This window comes from Notechis scutatus, chromosome 7 (genome assembly GCF_049901735.1).
Source record: "Notechis scutatus isolate UNSWTSFEM ecotype Mainland chromosome 7, rNotScu1.2, whole genome shotgun sequence".
Taxonomy (NCBI): Eukaryota; Metazoa; Chordata; class Lepidosauria; order Squamata; family Elapidae; genus Notechis; species Notechis scutatus.
In genome coordinates, this window is record NC_142015.1 from 25779411 (window position 1) to 25795656 (window position 16246).

The window sequence follows — 16246 nt, forward strand, 5'->3', positions numbered from 1 at the left end:
TTGGATGAGAAGCTAAACATCTTCGAAGAAAAACCAGAAAGTCCAGTTGCCTCCTGAAAAAGCACCTTTGGGATAAGAACTAAGAACTAGAACTAAGGAGAAATTTCCCACAAATGAGAACAATTAATCAGTGGAACGTCTTTGGGTGCAACCACCAATGGAGGTTTTAAGAAGGGATTGGACACCCATTGGTCTGAAATGGTATAGAGACTCCTCAAAGTCAATGAGGGAAGTCACATAATAATCATGTAACTAACTTAACCTGCAATGATTTACTTCAGAACAATGGCAAGAAAGGTCGTAAAATGGGGCAGAGCTCACTTAACAACTGCCTCACATAGCAAGATAAATGTTGGGCTCAATTGTAGCCATAAGCTGAGGAAATTTTATTCTTCAACGTCAGTGAAGTGTCGCATTCAAGGATATTGTGGTTGACGCAAAGGCCTGGAAAACCGACCCTGACTTCATTCCTCTTCTCTATGCTCGTTTCTTTCATAGCTGAAATCCACATACTTCAAACTCCTGGAGGAATTGGCCTCCCTCCGAGATCTTTGGGTTGCCAAAATGTGCATTCCCAACGGAGGGAAACCTTGCAGTGATGCTCTAATGGAGGATTACATGAAAGTGAAAGAAGAGGTAGGACTTCTATGAGGTTTTTGGTGGTGGACGGAGGGTAACCTGGCTAATTGTCCCCAGTATCCCCTTAAAACAGGATTTCCCAACCTTGGCAAGGTTAAGACGTGTGGATTTCAACTCCCAGAATTCTGGGAGTTGAAGTCTACGTGTCCACATAATGAAAGAACCAGGAAAAGATCCCACATCCTGTAGAGACCTCAAAGCTCTCCTTTCCTCCCTCTCTCCCTCCCTCCCTCCCTTCCCTCCCTCCCTCCTTCTTACTGCCTTCCTTCCTTCTTCCATTCCTCCTTCCCTCGGCCTTCCTCTTCCTTCCTTTCTTCCTTCTTTCTTTCTTTCCTTCCTTCCTTCTTTCCTGCCTGCCTGCCTACCTTCATGTCTTCATGCTTTCCTTCCTACATGCCTTCATCCCTCCCATCCTCCTTCTTACTGCCTTCCTTCCTTCTTCCATTCCTCCTTCCCTCGGCCTTCCTCTTCCTTCCTTCCTTCTTTCCTTCCTTCCTTCTTCCTTCCTTCCTTCTTTCCTGCCTGCCTGCCTACCTTCATGTCTTCATGCTTTCCTTCCTACATGCCTTCATCCCTCCCATCCTCCTTCTTACTGCCTTCCTTCCTTCTTCTTTCCCTCCCTCCTTCCCTCAGCCTTCCTGTTCCTTCCTTCCTTCCTCCCTCCCTCTAGATTTAGGTCCCATTTTCCATTCGAGCACCCCAAAACAGAGTGCATCAAAACCCTTGAATGTTGGAAATGATGGTCCCAGATGACATGCCCTTACTTGACATTGCAATGTAGGCAGAAGAGGAAATTAGGTGCAGGAAGCATCGGGCAGCAGAATACGAAGAGAATTTGAACAGACAGATCAGCCTCTTGACTCAGCATCTCAAACACGAGGAGGAACACTGGGTGGCCTTTAATTCTGCTCTCCAGGGCATGGTGAGGCAGGTGGAGATGTTGGATGAGGTGCTCTCTGGAGAAGAGCTTGGTTCAAATTCTAAACCGGAGCATCGGAGGTAAGAGCAATCGTTAAAAACTTCCCTGAACCAACCCAGTTCCTCCTGGTCTGCTTGACCATATCACTTGCGACTTCTAGCTAGACAATAGCAGGACTTGGGTGGGGGAACTCTCTTTGAAACGTAGTTTGTTTGCTGTCTTCTTCTCAGGTTGCTAAGCCTCATAGATGCTGCAATCGAGAAGCTTATCAGCATGTTGGTCAAGGAGAATCATCGGCTCACGCAGTGGGGTCTTCTTGGAGAAGGAACAGGAGCTGGCCTTCTGAACAAAGAGAAGACCAGGGTGCTCCCCAAGGATGAGCTTGTTGGTAAAAGAGAACCTCTTAAATACTTGCATTTTAAAAAGTGGGACTTACTTGATCAATGTTGCTCTCCTTAGGACTTTAACTGATAAGGGTCATAGTGCAAAATGTATTATCCATTTCTAATAATAAAGGCGGGATACAAACAAACAAATGAATATAGCAAAAGTGCATTTATTAATAAACTTCTATTCCACCCATCTGAGCATTCAAGGAACTCTATTGAGTTCTCCATCTGCATTCCTGATGGACATCTGTCCAAATTGAAGGCTGGGTTTGGAATCCAGTTAATGCTGCTGTTTAAATGTCTGACCCACCAAAGATTTGTGTCTTTGCATTGTCTCCATCACTGCTCCCAGAACCAGGTGGATCCTTAAAGACAGAAGAAGTTCTGCATCAGGATCTTGCCACAGGACTGATAATGCCCAACAAAGACGTCAACATGCTTTTAGCCAATCGGTCCATGAAATCCGCCTCCCCAGATCACTTTCTGCATCCCGGGACAGGAAAACTGCTCCCAATAGCTGGAAATGTTGGCTTTGATCCCATCAAATCCAAGTTGATCCCCATGGTTGATTTAGTATCTGGTAAGAATACACCTTACCAAAGTGTTTTAAGGAATGTTAACATTGTTCATATCTTCTGTTTAGAAGTTTCAATTTGAATTCTTCATCGTTCATCTACTTGTTTTTGACTGTCCATCACCTTGATCATTCTTGCTGTAGGGTTAGGTCTTTCCTGGTCTTGGGCTCTGTAGGTATGTGGTGGACTTCCAAGCCAGGTGGAGGGAACAAGCTGCGGACAACAACTGTGGGTTGTTTTAACCCCAACTAATCAATCATATTGCCCTTCAATGCTTGATCCTTATAGGTTGCTCTTGTATATTCTGTTTCTCTTTGGGGTTTCCGCTTAGGAGAGATTCAACATCGCTTGGACCTCCCAATCTTCTCCTTCGTTCCATATCCTGTTTGTCCCAAAACTGGCCTTCCAGGAAGAATGAACTTACCTGTTCTTCAACCTGAGAAAGTATTTAAGTTTGGAGGCCTGATGCAAGATCCAGTTACTGGAATCGAAGTGCCAATCCTTGCCATCACTGCTCATCCCCAAACTGGCCAATGGTTGACCTTAGGTGGGACGTACCAGAATCCTCTCACAGGGATGGTGACCCCCCTCGAAATCGGAGGGCCCATGAAAGCACAAGAAAGTGGAAAAATCGTTCCTATCCTTGGTGTCAGCTTGGACAATAATACAGGTAGAGAAAAGACTTGATGGTTGGGCTACTTTTGTTCAAGAAAGAGATAGGAGGAGGGCTCATGTCTTGGTGGAAAGGGGTGGTCACTGAAAAAGGCAGCAGCTTCACTTCCAGTAATTATCAACCAACACATTGATAAACCCTTCCATTTTCCTATTGTGGGAAAGACAAAGAGTAGATCACCTGTGTGTCTATGGTTAGTCACTTACCTGGGAGCGAGATGGCAATGTTAAGAGTTTGTGCTCCTGCTAAGGGTTCCTTATCTTTAAACTGGGTGGACTGGGCTTTCTCTCCAGGGGAAGATACCTGCAATCAGAAGTGGGCATCCTTACAATTAGATGACTATAAAGTAGGACACCCCTTTCTTGCACATGGCACGCAAGGAAGGCACTCTTAGTCCGTTCTTTGATGCCTCCTAAGGTTTGCTAGCATGGAATTACCACAATCTTGGAGGTTCACTGCTAGCCTTAGAACTATAACATGGAAGATTTGGAAGGAACCTTGAAAATCGTCTGGTCCAACCTTGTGCCCCAAGTCCAATCTTCCAGGAATTCTGAATTGTTTTTCATGAGCTTCAGTAGTACTCATCTCCAGATGTTTCACTCGGACAATTCCAGTTTTTTTAACATGTTGAGTTCTTCTTGAATTGCTCCTTTGATCTTTAGGGTTTGACAATAATGGACCAGCAAGGACAAAGGGAAGCAAGATGGCCTTTTTCTAGAGAATGGTGTTTATTCTAGGTCTCCCACTTTTGATAAGCAGCCCAGATAGTTAAGAGAGGTTTGCATGGACTGCAGCCTACGTGAAAAGCCATAGGGAAAAGCCATGGATTTTTTTTCAAAATATTATTTCAGAAGCTAGAGGAAAAAAATCAATACACTTTCCAGCTTTGTCAAATACAGAGGGAGAATGAATATATATTGACAATAGAGAGATTACTTGGAAGAAGGCAATGAAAAATAATGAAAAGACTCTATTCATTAAGTCAGCTGCCCCAGCTGCTTTGACTCTCTCAAAAAGTAGTTTAGCCAATCAATAAATATAATAAACAAGGCATTAAAAATAGGTTTGCTTTGGTCTTCTAAACTCAGAAGCTTAGAAAACATTTCCCATTCTGACCAGCATTGCACCATCGATTTTTAATAATGAAAATCAACCTATTTATGATTTTCTGAAAATTCAATCAACTCTATGATACAGATTAAATGGAGGCAACCCCAAAATCGAATGGGTCTTGATTTACTTCACTTCCAGATGAATTTCAGAGAAAACAAATTGAGGTCCATTTCACAGAACATAACAGTCTACATCATCTGACTCCCTGTTGTGACACATCATGGTTTTAGATAGGTAGAACTAGAAGAGTGGTGTGGTGGCCCAGAGGTAGAGCTCTCGTCTCACAATGTGAGTTTGATCCTGGATAGAGGCAGATATTTTTCTCTCTCTGGACACAATGAGAATATATCTGCTGAACAAATCTCCACATTGGTGACAGAAAGGGCATCCAGCCAGTAAATACTCTGGTAGCTCCATTTAGTTGCTCAGATTCCACCCCACAAGGGATTATGGGGTCGTTAAAAGAAACTGATGATGGGTGGAAATAGAGTTGAAAACATCTAACATCAGTTGAGGTTCCATTCAGGATGAGCTGAGGTGGACTAATGTTCTCTCGCTGTCCTCTGAACACAGGAATCGTTGTTCCACTAGGAGGACTACAAGGTCCTTCCGGAAACCTTCTGCTTCCTGGAGATCCCTTTGTGGAGCCCTTGAGTGGCAAGATATCTCGCCTGCAGGGCCTCTCCCTTCGGCAGGACAAAGTAGAACCTCATGCTGGGAGCTACCAGGTACTGTTGGAAGCCAATGTCCTCATCGCCCAGACTCTCGTGGTGAAAGCTCTGCAGGAATATAAAGACTCCATCGGCAAGGATCCAAGCTCAATGGGCACGTTGCCCAAAAGTCTTGATGGGCCAGAAGAAGTCATGAAAACAGCACTGGCCCACAAGCTGGATTATTTGATGTACCAGATACAGAACTTGGAGAAGCAACAAGATGGTGCTTCCAGAGTCAAGAGAACTGGTGGAAAGCTGGGTAGGTGTTGGGATGGATTTTATTTATTTGTTTGGGGTTTTTTTTGTTTATATTTCATACTTCTAAACCTCCCATCTCCCTCCGACAAGGTCTCAGGGCAATGTACAATTCAATCAATAAAATTAAACATTAAAACCAGAACAATTTAGAGTTGAAAGAAATTAAAATTATAAAACGAGATTATATAAATTTAAAAGTGAAGTATTTTGAAATGGGGGGTTAGCAGTTGTCAATACAAACCAGGGAAGTGTTCTCGTAATCCCATGGTTGTGTGGAGCCCTGTGTCCACCATGCAAGGCTACACAACCAAGTTGTGACTCCTTTGCGGAAAGCCCAAGAGATCATGGAGGACTTCCTTGACCTTTGAGAGAGAGAAGTTCCACAATGCCTAAGGATGAAGCTTTTGATGGAGGAGCTACAGAACTTACTGGTCAGAGACGATGGGAAACAAGAAGGAAAACTCACTCTCTCCCCAATTGGGTGCCCAAGTCAATTTTTTCCCTTCTTTTATAGCTGAATAGTTGTTATTCTATCTTTTTGGAGCTGTCTTGATTGTGTGCCGTGAAGTCATTTTTCAACTCCTAGCAACCATATAGATTTCTGCCCCTCCCCCCCCCATGATGATCTATGCCTAACCTGGCCTTTCAGGTCCTCCAAGGATGCCCTTATCAATTCATCCTCTTCAAATATAGCTGTTAAATGCAATCTGTGCATATTTTATTTATAGATCTTACATATAGATTTTTGTTTATAAGCCGCAATAACTAGTTTTGTACGTTGCAGAATAGTAGAGGAGGAGGAGGAGGAGGAGGAGGAGGAGGGAAGGGAAGGAAGGAAGGAAGGAAGGAAGGAAGGAAGGAAGGAAGGAAGGAAGGAAGGAAGGAAGGAAGAAAGAAAGAAAGAAAGAAAGAAAGAAAGAAAGAAAGAAAGAAAGAAAGAAAGAAAGAAAGAAAGAAAGAAAGAAAGAAAGAAAGAAAGAAAGAAAGAAACCTAGCCACAAATATACATCTCAGGTAGTTTCTCCAAACCTTGGTCATTCATTGGCCGTCTGTAGTTCTGGTTTTAGTGATATGTTTTATCCTTATTCTAAACCAAATTAGGAATGATCAAGTATCTCAGCACAGAATTTTGGATGCCTGCTGTGTTTGGGGTGAAAATTCCAGACCCCGGAAGTTCAAAACTGATGGTTCCAGTCCTTGGCGTGGAATGTGATTGGAAAACGGGTCAACCGATACCATTAGCTGGGGTGACAGAAGATGCTGATGGAAAAGGTAAAATCCATTAGGGTGATCACTTTTGGCATCCTTTTTTTGACATCTAATTGGACCTCAAGATTGGTTCATCCTCCTGGTGTTAAAAAATCCTTGGCTTTGCTAACTATCCCTGTCCAGTAAACCACAATGGGCTGAATTCGTACAACACCTGAATTATAAACCAATCAAACCACAATAAACATAGTGTGTAAATTAACCATTGAGAACAATTAATCAGTGGAACAACTTGCCTTCAGAGGTTGTAGATGCTCTGGAGGGTTTTAAGAACAAAGGACAACCTTTGTTTGAAATGTTATAGGGTCTCCTATTTGAGTAGGAGGTGGGATTGAAGGACCCCTTCCCAACACTATTAGTCTGTTATTCTGTCATTCATTTTATGATCATGTGTATCCATCCCATTAAGCTGAAAGCAAGTCCAGAATTGTATAGGATCTCCTATTATGGACAGGGGATTGGCCTAGACGACCTCCAAGGTCCTTCCAATCCTATTATTCTATGTTTTCTGTTCTAAATGTATGGTGTCGAGCTGCAACAAGTTGTGAAGGAGCCATTATACATACTCAGAAGACCCATCTGAGCTGTATTGTAACTGACTTTTTTTAAAAGGAAAGGGGAAAATAGTGAGGGATGAGATGAAATGGATAGTAAGTGGATATGGTTGCAGAAGATTTCCAAGATTTCACTACTGCTCAAGAGGAAATGGTGCAATTAGGTGGAAAATGTGAGAAAGAAAACTGGGGATCGTTGCGGTCGAAATCTCAGTCTGAAATGAGATGAGCAACCATCTTCCAAATTCAAGTAGGTTTTTTAAAAAAAAAACTGCTATGAAAATGTGTCAACCTTGCCTTTATAAAAACTCTCACCTAAAGACTTATCCCAAATGTGCTTTTTTTCAAGGGGCAACTGGACTTTCTTGTTTTTTCTTTGAAGGTGTTTCTCTTCTTATCCAAGAAGCTTCTTCAGCTCTGGCTGAACAGTGGGGAATGGAAGGATTTATATTCCTTGCAGACAGCTGGTCATTTGCATCCTTTTAAATCAGGGGTCTTCAAACTTGACAGCTTTCAGACTTGTGGACTTCAACTCCCAAAATTCCTCCTCCAGTCATGTTAGCTCAGGAATTCTGGGAGTTGAAGTCCATAAGTTTTAAACTTCCAAGTTTGAAGACCTTTGTTTTAAATCATTCCGTTCTCTACCATCCAGTTAGAGCTGAAGAAGCTTCTTGGATGAGAAGCAAAACATCTTCAAAGGAAAAACAACAACCAGAAAGTCCAATTGCCTCTTGAAAAAAGCGTCTTTGGGACAACCATGAACCTGGAGGTCTGAGAATCTTCATAGACACCTCAAGATTTACTATCTTTGCCTGTCTTGTAGGCCTGGTGCCCATCACAATAGGCTTCCGAGCCATCGATCCCATCACGGGAGAAATGGGACCGGTGATTGGAGCTCAGATCAACCCTTGGACCAAGACCATCCTTCCTGTAGTCCAGTCCCAAGGATGCTTGCCGAGGGAAAATATAGACCCTGATTTGGTAATGCTCTTCTACCATCTTCGGAGAGGGAGATTTCTCGTACGGATTCTCCAAAACCTCTTTGTAACGTGTGTCGTATTTACAGCTGGCCGCCTTGGCCAAAGAGCTGATGGCCAGACGGGCATATTGGCAGTCCCAACGGGAGAAAGAACAGGAGATATTTAAGGAGGTGGATCACCTGTCTCGGGATGTCCTCGATGCTGCCAAGGAAGGAAAAATTGAAAAGGTGAGGCTGGGATTTTCTCATGATGTTGATGGCTAGGAAGAATTAGGATACTGGCTTGGACTGGCTGTTGCCAATCAGGTGCTTAGAGTTACCGTCCTTCCTAGAGGTGGGTATTCAGCCGGTTCTGACCAGTTCTGGAGAACCACCGGTAGTGGAAATTTTGAGTAGTTCAGAGAACCGGCCAATACCACCTCTGAGTGGCCCCGCCAACCCCATCTCTTCTCTGCCTCCCATTGATTCCCAGATGATCGGCTGGGTCTCCTTTGGTTGCCCTGCACAGGAGAACGGAGCTGGAAAGCAGGTCAGTGGGGTGGGGAGGGAATAGGATTTTGCAGTATCCTTCCCCTGCCATGCCCACCAAGCCACGCCACGCCACGCCCACCAAGCCACACCCAGCGAACCGGTAGTAAAAAAATTTCAATCCCACCACTGGTCCTTCCCCTTCCACACTAGCCAGAGAGGATGGGTGGAACAGGTCAGTGCAATTCTTCATTAGGTTATTTTATGCCCAGGTAATCCTCAAGTTATAACCATTCATTTAGTGACCGTTCAAATGAGTGGTGCAGTGTCCCAGAGGTGGAGCTCTTGCTTCACAATCAGGCAGCTGTGAGTTCGATCCTAGGTAGAGGCAGATATTTCTCTCTCTGAGCATGATGAGAATCTATCTGCTGAACAAAACTCCGCATTGGCGACAGGAAAGGCATCTGGCCAGTAAACACTCTCAGCTCCATTCAGTTGCCCAGACTGCACCCAGCAAGAGATTATGGGGACATTAAAAGAAGATGATTTAGTGACCGTTCAAAAAGGCAACAGCACTGAAAACAAGGGACATCCCTGCGATCACCTGATTAAAATTGGAGCGTTGGGCAACTGACATATGGTGGTCTTCGAGGGTCAGATGATCGCTGGGTTGCGATAAGCGAAGTCAATGGGGGAAGCCAGATTTGTTTAATGACTGCAGGATTTGCTTTACAACTGCCCCGATTCGCTTAATAATAGTGGCCAAAAAAGGGGGGGTTGTAAAATTGGGCAAGATTCGCTGAACCACCACAGAAATTCTGGTTGTAACAGCGGTTCTACATCAAGGACTACCTATTGAGAAATGGCTTTGTCTCAGCAGAAGACATACAAAGGATCCGAAAGGATAAAATTGCGTTTAAGAAAAGACCCTTGTGATAAAAGACATGGAGTGACACAAGTCCTCAGTTTTTAGATGAAGACTTCTCTTGATTCCACCTGTAGATGTTGGTGCATGGGCGATGTTAGTCTTTCAGGAGAGGCATGGCTTCGAACTCTTCTGCACGATCTACCAATCCATGTCTCTCAGCCCACAAGTCTCTCTTTATTTTTCCTCTCCTGCAGTCCTGGTTCAGGGAGAAATTAAAAGCTGCTGACAGAATTTGCTGCCTCCTGGAATCGTCTTCAGCCCAAGAAACTCAAAGGCAGGCAGGCCGAGACCTGAGAGCGTCAGGGAACCCTGAACGGTCTTTATGGTCGAGAGGTAAGGAAGGAGTTCTACATAAATGAAGTGGAATATTTGCAGAATATTTGGAGCGTTTGAAGCATCTTGATGAAGGCTGCCTGTGCTGGCTGGAGTGGATATTTAGTTTAGGGAGGGAGGGAGGGAGGGAGGGAGGGAGGGAGAGGGAGAGAGGAGAGAGAGAGAGAGAGAGAGAGAGAGAGAGAGAGAGAGAGAGAAAGAAAGAAAGAAAGAAAAAGAAAGAAAGAAAGAAAGAAAGAAAGAAAGAAAGAAAGAAAGAAAGAAAGAAAGAAAGAAAGAGGAGGAGGGAGGGAGGGAGGGAGGGGGAGGGAGGGAGGAAGAGAAGAGAGAGAAAGAAAGAAAGAAAGAAAGAAAGAAAGAAAGAAAGAAAGAAAGAAAGAAAGGAAAAGAAAGAAAGAAAGAAAGAAGGAAGAAAGAAAGAAAGGAGGGAGAAAGAAAGGGAAAGGAGGGAAAGGGAGGAAAGGAGAAAGAAAGAAGGAGGGAGGGAAGAAGGAGGGAGGGAGGGAAGGAGGGACAGAGGGAAGGAGGGAGGGAGAAAGGAAATAGGGAAGGAGGAAGGATGAATTTCAGGATTTGTCTGCATGTGTTGTGTAAATCTGAAGCAAAACAAGAGGTGATTTGATTGTATACTGGGTTTCTTTATTTATTACATTTAATTGCTGCCTATCTCGCCATAAGGGAGCTGTGTGGTTATATCAGAATAACCCTGAAACCCAGGGCATGAGGAGAGGAGACCATGATCAAATGATGGTTTGCTTTCCAGTACAGTTAAATCTAGGTGGGCTGGTGGGGGCTGCTTATTTTGCACAGTCTGGGATTCATGCAATTAAGTCCAGCATTGACTTCTGAGATGGTAAACTTTTCCATGGTTTTGCAGGGGGGAGGAGCGGGGGTGGCAATGGTTAGTTCAGAAGGTAGATTTATGCTCACACATGCTTCCCAATCTGGGTTTGATAGCTCTAGTTGACAAGGATGAAAAAGAGCAGGAGGCCAAAGTCCAGCTGTTGCTGAGGAAAACTTTGGAAAAATTGGCACAGTTCATTCGGAAAACACAGCTGGAAGATCAGCGGATCGAGATGCAGCTGAAGGAAGCCGAGCGACATTGGAGCAGGAACTTCCACACCCGGGAAGCCATCCGAGAGAAATTCAGAAAGGTGACACCCACCCACCCACAACCCTGATGTCAACTCATAAAACATTCCTATGCCTGTTTTAGTAGTTGCCATAAAAAGGAGGGGGAAGCGAAAGTACATTCCAACTCTTATCTTAAAAAGATTGTAACTAAGCTACCAGAGCTTTTGCCCGGGAATATATTTAATTGGAGAACGTGATTGATGACACCCAGCCTGTGCTCAGTTGGAGAATCTGATTCATGACACACCCAGCGGGAAGGGGGAAAACAGGGTCACAGGGGACTGTAAATTACCTATGACAGAGTTGGCTTCATACAGGGCAGTGCCAGTATGTCACCGCTAATGAATCCTTTGAAGTTTATTGAAGTTTGGCTCAAGAATCATGATTTAATTAGATAGAAGATAAAATTCTTTATTGCCAAGTGTGGTTGGACACACAAGGAATTTGTCTTGGTGCAAATTCTCTCAGTGTACATAAAAGAAAAGATATATTCGTCATAATGTTATGTCATAATGTACATAATTAGAGCGATTGCTGGAATCCTGACACCTGATCTACTGGGATCTCGGTTTAATTTCAAAAATTAATTAAAATAAAATTGAATTTTCCAGTTTCAAAAGGAAGTGTGTCATTTTATCAATGGCTGCTCTACGGTTTCGAATTTTTGAACCCGTGACCGTGGGATGGTTGCAACTATCTACGACAATTTTTTTTAATACTTAATGACCATTGCAACATCCACATGACCATGTGATCAAAATTCAGAGGCTTGGCAACTGGCATGTACTTATGACTGTTGCCATGTCCTGCGATCACATGATCCCCTTTTGTGACCTTCGGACAAGCAAAGTCCATGAGAAAAGCCCGAGTCACTTCACAACCTTGTAACTGAGTTAATAATTGCAGGGATTTGCTTAACAGCTGCGGCAAGAGAGGTCGTAAAGTGGGCGAAACTCAACCAATGTCTTGCTTAGCAACATACCTTTTGGGCTCAATTGTCCTTGTAAGTTAAGAACCGCCTGTATTCACTTTCTTATTATAAACAACTAGGAAATGCACCATCCAGAGCAGTAGAAGGATTCAAATAGTTTTACCACCGGTTCGGTGGGCATGGCTTGGTGGGCGTGGATGAAAAATGTAGACATGACCGCCATAAATGAGACAGAAACACACTAAATTTCCTTCCAGACCAAGCTGCATCTCTTGACAGAATTCCAGCAACATGTCACAACCCAGCAGACCAGAGTGGAGACTGAATATTGCAGGCTGGAACATCTGCGGCTCTTGTCAGATATTGTGGCCTCCCAAACAAAGGTATGATGTTCCTCAGCCAGGCTGGAGATGCAACTTGGAGTCAACCTCTCGCCAGGGATTTTAAGATGTTCATCCTGGATGAACCATCCCTTGTGGAAATCGGTGTCTCTCCAAACCAAAGCTTATTCCTAAAAAGAGAAGATTTGTGACCCAGGATTGAACTGTCGAGTCCTTGGTGCTGTCTGAGCTCGGTTGGTTGCTTGCAGACATTTCATTAGCCAACTAGGTTACATTATCAATGATGTTACCTGCTTGGGTAAGGAAACGTCTACAGAAAAACAACCAAGCACACAGATGCCCCAAAGGTGCTAACAATTAGACTCCCTTTGTTTTGTTTGAAGATGTTTCGTTTCTCATCCAAGAAGTGAAGAAGCAAAATGAAGTCCGGTTGCCTTTTGAAAAAGCATCTCTGGGACAACCATGACCTGGATGACTGACAATCTCCATGGACATAAACCAAGCACAGAGAACACACACTAAGGACCTCATTCTTCTAGCAGGAGATGGTCTAAGGATAGTGCAAAAAAAGGGGCCATATTTTGCAGAATCATAACCTCTTTTCTCTATCTCAGGACTGCCTCTCTGGATCTTCCCAAAGCTTCATGAACTACCCAGCAGCAAGATTCTACAGCATGGCTTCTACTCCTTGTGGAAGTTGGGAGGTCATCAATAAAAAACTGATCCCCTTGCTGAAATCGGTGCTCCAAACTCTACAGGAGAACAAAAGAGGTTCTTCATCTCCTGAGGAACATCAGGAATCAGGAGGTACCACTGACCATGTTGTCCTGGCCATGTTTTTTTTTTTTAAATATATACTAAGGACTGGGGTCAGAAGAGGTCTTGAATGTAGTAATCAAACTGATTAACAATCTTACCTTTCGGCCAAGGTTGAGCATGCCACGAGACCTCTGAAGTCCTCAGCCCCTTTTTATAGTTCTCAGAATTCCCCAAGATTGCAGCAGAAAAATAAGTTGATGTGATGGAATGTAGTCTGGATTCCCAGAAGGGAGGGGATGCGTTCCAGAGGACCGAGATACAGCAAAGTCTAGATTGGTTGATTAGAAGGAAGAGAGCTAAGTCATCTCTTCCCTAGCAATTCCCAGAATGTATCTTTAATGATGCAAATAATCTGCTTCAGTTTAACAAGATTGGTATCAGGCTCCAAAAGACCAAGAAAGACATGTTGGGGTTCTTCTAAGCTATTTCCTTTATTGTTCCTCATCTGTAGACAGAAATCTTGCCAAACTTCTTAAAGTGTAGGATTTCAGGAAAGTTGAGTTTGCTAAGTGCTAATGTATTGTAAGTGCTCCAGAATCTTTATTAAAACAAATAAAGTGTTTATATTTTTTTTAATGGAACAGAAATGCCTGCTTTGATTTTTCTGGCAGATGTTGACAATTCTTTCCAGGATATTTTGGATCTTCAAATGGTTCCTAAATCTGGAGAACTTGTCCCTGTACTTGTTTCAAGTCTTTCTGCGAGAGAATTTGTAATCTACCAGTACGGCATTGTCATTCTGCAATTTCTCCGACCTTATATTGGTGTAAGTGTTGAAGAAGTGGAAGTGCCTTAAACAAACAGTTTCCATTCTGCATGGGATCTATGAAAAATATATATTTAAAAGGAATAGTTTATATTTTAAAACTTTAAGAAATGTTGGCTCTAATCAATGGATCAGCCTGGCTTAAGCAGGATAACTGTGCTACGTTCCCTCTTGTTGTTCTTCCCTTCTCTTCCAAAATAGTAGAAATAAAAATAGGAGTAATTACTATTTTGAGAAGTAAAATTTCTTCTTTCACCATTACTGTCCATCCAACTGTCTCTCGTTTCAATTTTCCTCTCTTTATGCATGAGATACTCTCCTTGTTTTCCCCATCGGTTTTAGCCCTTATACATGAAAGCAACTGCACCGTCTACCAATCAAGGTGTTCTCTTCCAAATGCTGAACAAATAAAATGGAAAATTGGGGTTTCAAATTTTCTTCACAAGACAATAAAAAAGAAAAGAAGGGAACAAAAGGCCAGAACACATTCCCTCCAGCAGCCTACACCCAGATAAGCAGGGATTAACTCCAGACAAACAACCAAAAAGAAAACAATACCCTAATCAAGAAGCTGCCAAGGAGAAAAACACACACCCGTACAAACACTAGGAGAGCAAACTATTATAAACAGAGAGAAAACATCACGCACCTCACACTGATGATGTTATCTAGTTGGGTAATGAAACATTTGTAAGCAAACGGCCAAGCCCAAAGAGCATCAAGGACTCCAAAGTTCAACCCTGAGCTAGAAATGTTCTCTTCTGTTGGAATTTGATTTCCTCAATGAACAGTCAAAATGAACTTGTTATGTACTGTATTTTCAATTTCCATCCTGGATTGGAAAGCAAATCATAGCCACCATTTCCGGTTACTTTTAGGCTCCAGAGGTGGAATTGTGCCTGGCCTCCAGAATCCCTTCTAGCAAAGCTCCTGGGAATGCTTTCAGAAACACCTTTTATTACCAGGTAAGCTATCCTGAGTGGAAAAATGTAACAGGTACGGACGTAATTCACGCACTGCACTGTCCTATTGGCTTTGGGATAGATAGCACACTTTCCGCACAAGCCCTGTTGTGGCTAAGAAACTATGACGAAGGTTCTTTAGCTGGATTCCACTAACCATTTGTAGTTTACTCCATACAGCAGGAGTAAGTACACCATGACTTAATTACAATGGGTTAAACCCACTCAAGAATGGAAGGAAAGTTCAAGAAAAATCTGTGCATCTGTCCCAAAGTGTGTCAGTCCACGGATCCAGTTGTGGTTGTGGTTATCTCTTAAAGAGGCAATGCCCATGTTCTTTTTGATGGGTTACTACCTATTGCAACTTCATTCCCATCCTCCATCTAGGCCCCAAAACCTGGAGGAGACGGTCAGGTCATCAGGGCACGGTTGAAAACACAAGTTTCAGAGTGAGTGAGCCAAGGAGAGTGTTCAGAAAGGAAGGTGTGATGGAGAGCTTCCTAAAGATTAGAAACTTGAAGATCATGGGTGTCGAAGCCTCAGAATCTTACGGATCTCCGTTTTTCTTTTCTGCCATGTTTTTTAAAGGGCTCTTAATCTGCTTTTTCTTCAGATTCCTGGCCATCAACTGTTTGTCTTAAGAGAGTCTCTGGCCTGCGTTGGGAGCTTTGTCCTGCTTCTTGTCCACTGCTTGGCCCACATCACTGCCGAGGACTTCAGCCAAGATTCCAAGCCAGCTTTTCGAAGGCTGTTTTACCAGGTAAAGAATAACGGCCAACTTAAAGTCTGGGGTTCTTTCTCCGCCCTTTCCTTATTTGCAAATGTTGCTTTGCCGTGGACCTCTTTGGTCTCTAATCTAGAGTTTCTCAACCTTGGCAACTTTAAGATAGGTGTCAACTCATAAAGCATTCCTGGCTTGCTCTCGAGTTGCCATAAGAAGTAGTGGGGGGAGATCTGATGGAGCAGTTTGGTTGCTATGACCAGAAGCACATTCCACGCATACCTTTCTCCAGATTGTGCCCCAGGTTACCAGAGCCAGCCAGAGAGGTGTGTTTTCTAAATTTTCTACAGCCCATGAAAGTACTTCGTTGGAGAATATGATTTATGACACACCCTGGGAGGAGAGGGGAAACAGAGTCATAGGTGGGCAGAAAATTACGTAGGGCAGAGCCAGCTGCACTTGGGAAAAGTGCCAACATGTTACTCCTGATAAATAATTGGATTTCTTTTGAAACTTAGCCCAAGGCTCATGAATTAATTAGGGCATCCATCGGAACCCTGACAATAGGTAGACTTCAGCTCCTAGAATTTCAGGTGCTTGGTTCGTCCAACTGAACAATCCTCAGCATTTATGACTTTCCTCCTATAAGCAGAGAGCTATTGACACCCTCAACTGCAAATAACCTTCTTATCTTTTCCCCAGTTTGCACCTTAATGCATTTTCTTTCCTACAATGCTTTCTGAATCGACTTTCTCCAGATAA

General features: G+C 43.3%; 1 protein-coding gene across 1 annotated transcript; it reads left to right on the forward strand.

Annotated features, from left to right (window-relative positions):
* Positions 1 to 1828: 1828 nt before the first annotated feature.
* LOC148130064 (uncharacterized) lies at positions 1829 to 13831 on the forward strand. The gene is made up of 12 exons (XM_087969825.1): positions 1829 to 1946; positions 2300 to 2527; positions 2854 to 3192; positions 4882 to 5280; positions 6381 to 6551; positions 7926 to 8083; positions 8169 to 8309; positions 9672 to 9810; positions 10774 to 10964; positions 12133 to 12258; positions 12831 to 13023; positions 13647 to 13831. Exons 1-12 carry the CDS (start codon positions 1832 to 1834, stop codon positions 13829 to 13831), a joined length of 2385 nt encoding a protein of 794 aa, XP_087825951.1. The 5' UTR covers positions 1829 to 1831.
* Positions 13832 to 16246: the final 2415 nt, after the last annotated feature.

Bases quoted from the DNA above. Each gene is read 5' to 3' on its own strand.
- LOC148130064 (XM_087969825.1), top strand. From the start codon at position 1,832: ATGTTGGTCAAGGAGAATCATCGGCTCACGCAGTGGGGTCTTCTTGGA. The intron at 8,084-8,168 runs GTAATGCTCTTC...TCGTATTTACAG, and splicing joins AAAATATAGACCCTGATTTG to CTGGCCGCCTTGGCCAAAGA. The intron at 10,965-12,132 runs GTGACACCCACC...ATTTCCTTCCAG, and splicing joins TCCGAGAGAAATTCAGAAAG to ACCAAGCTGCATCTCTTGAC.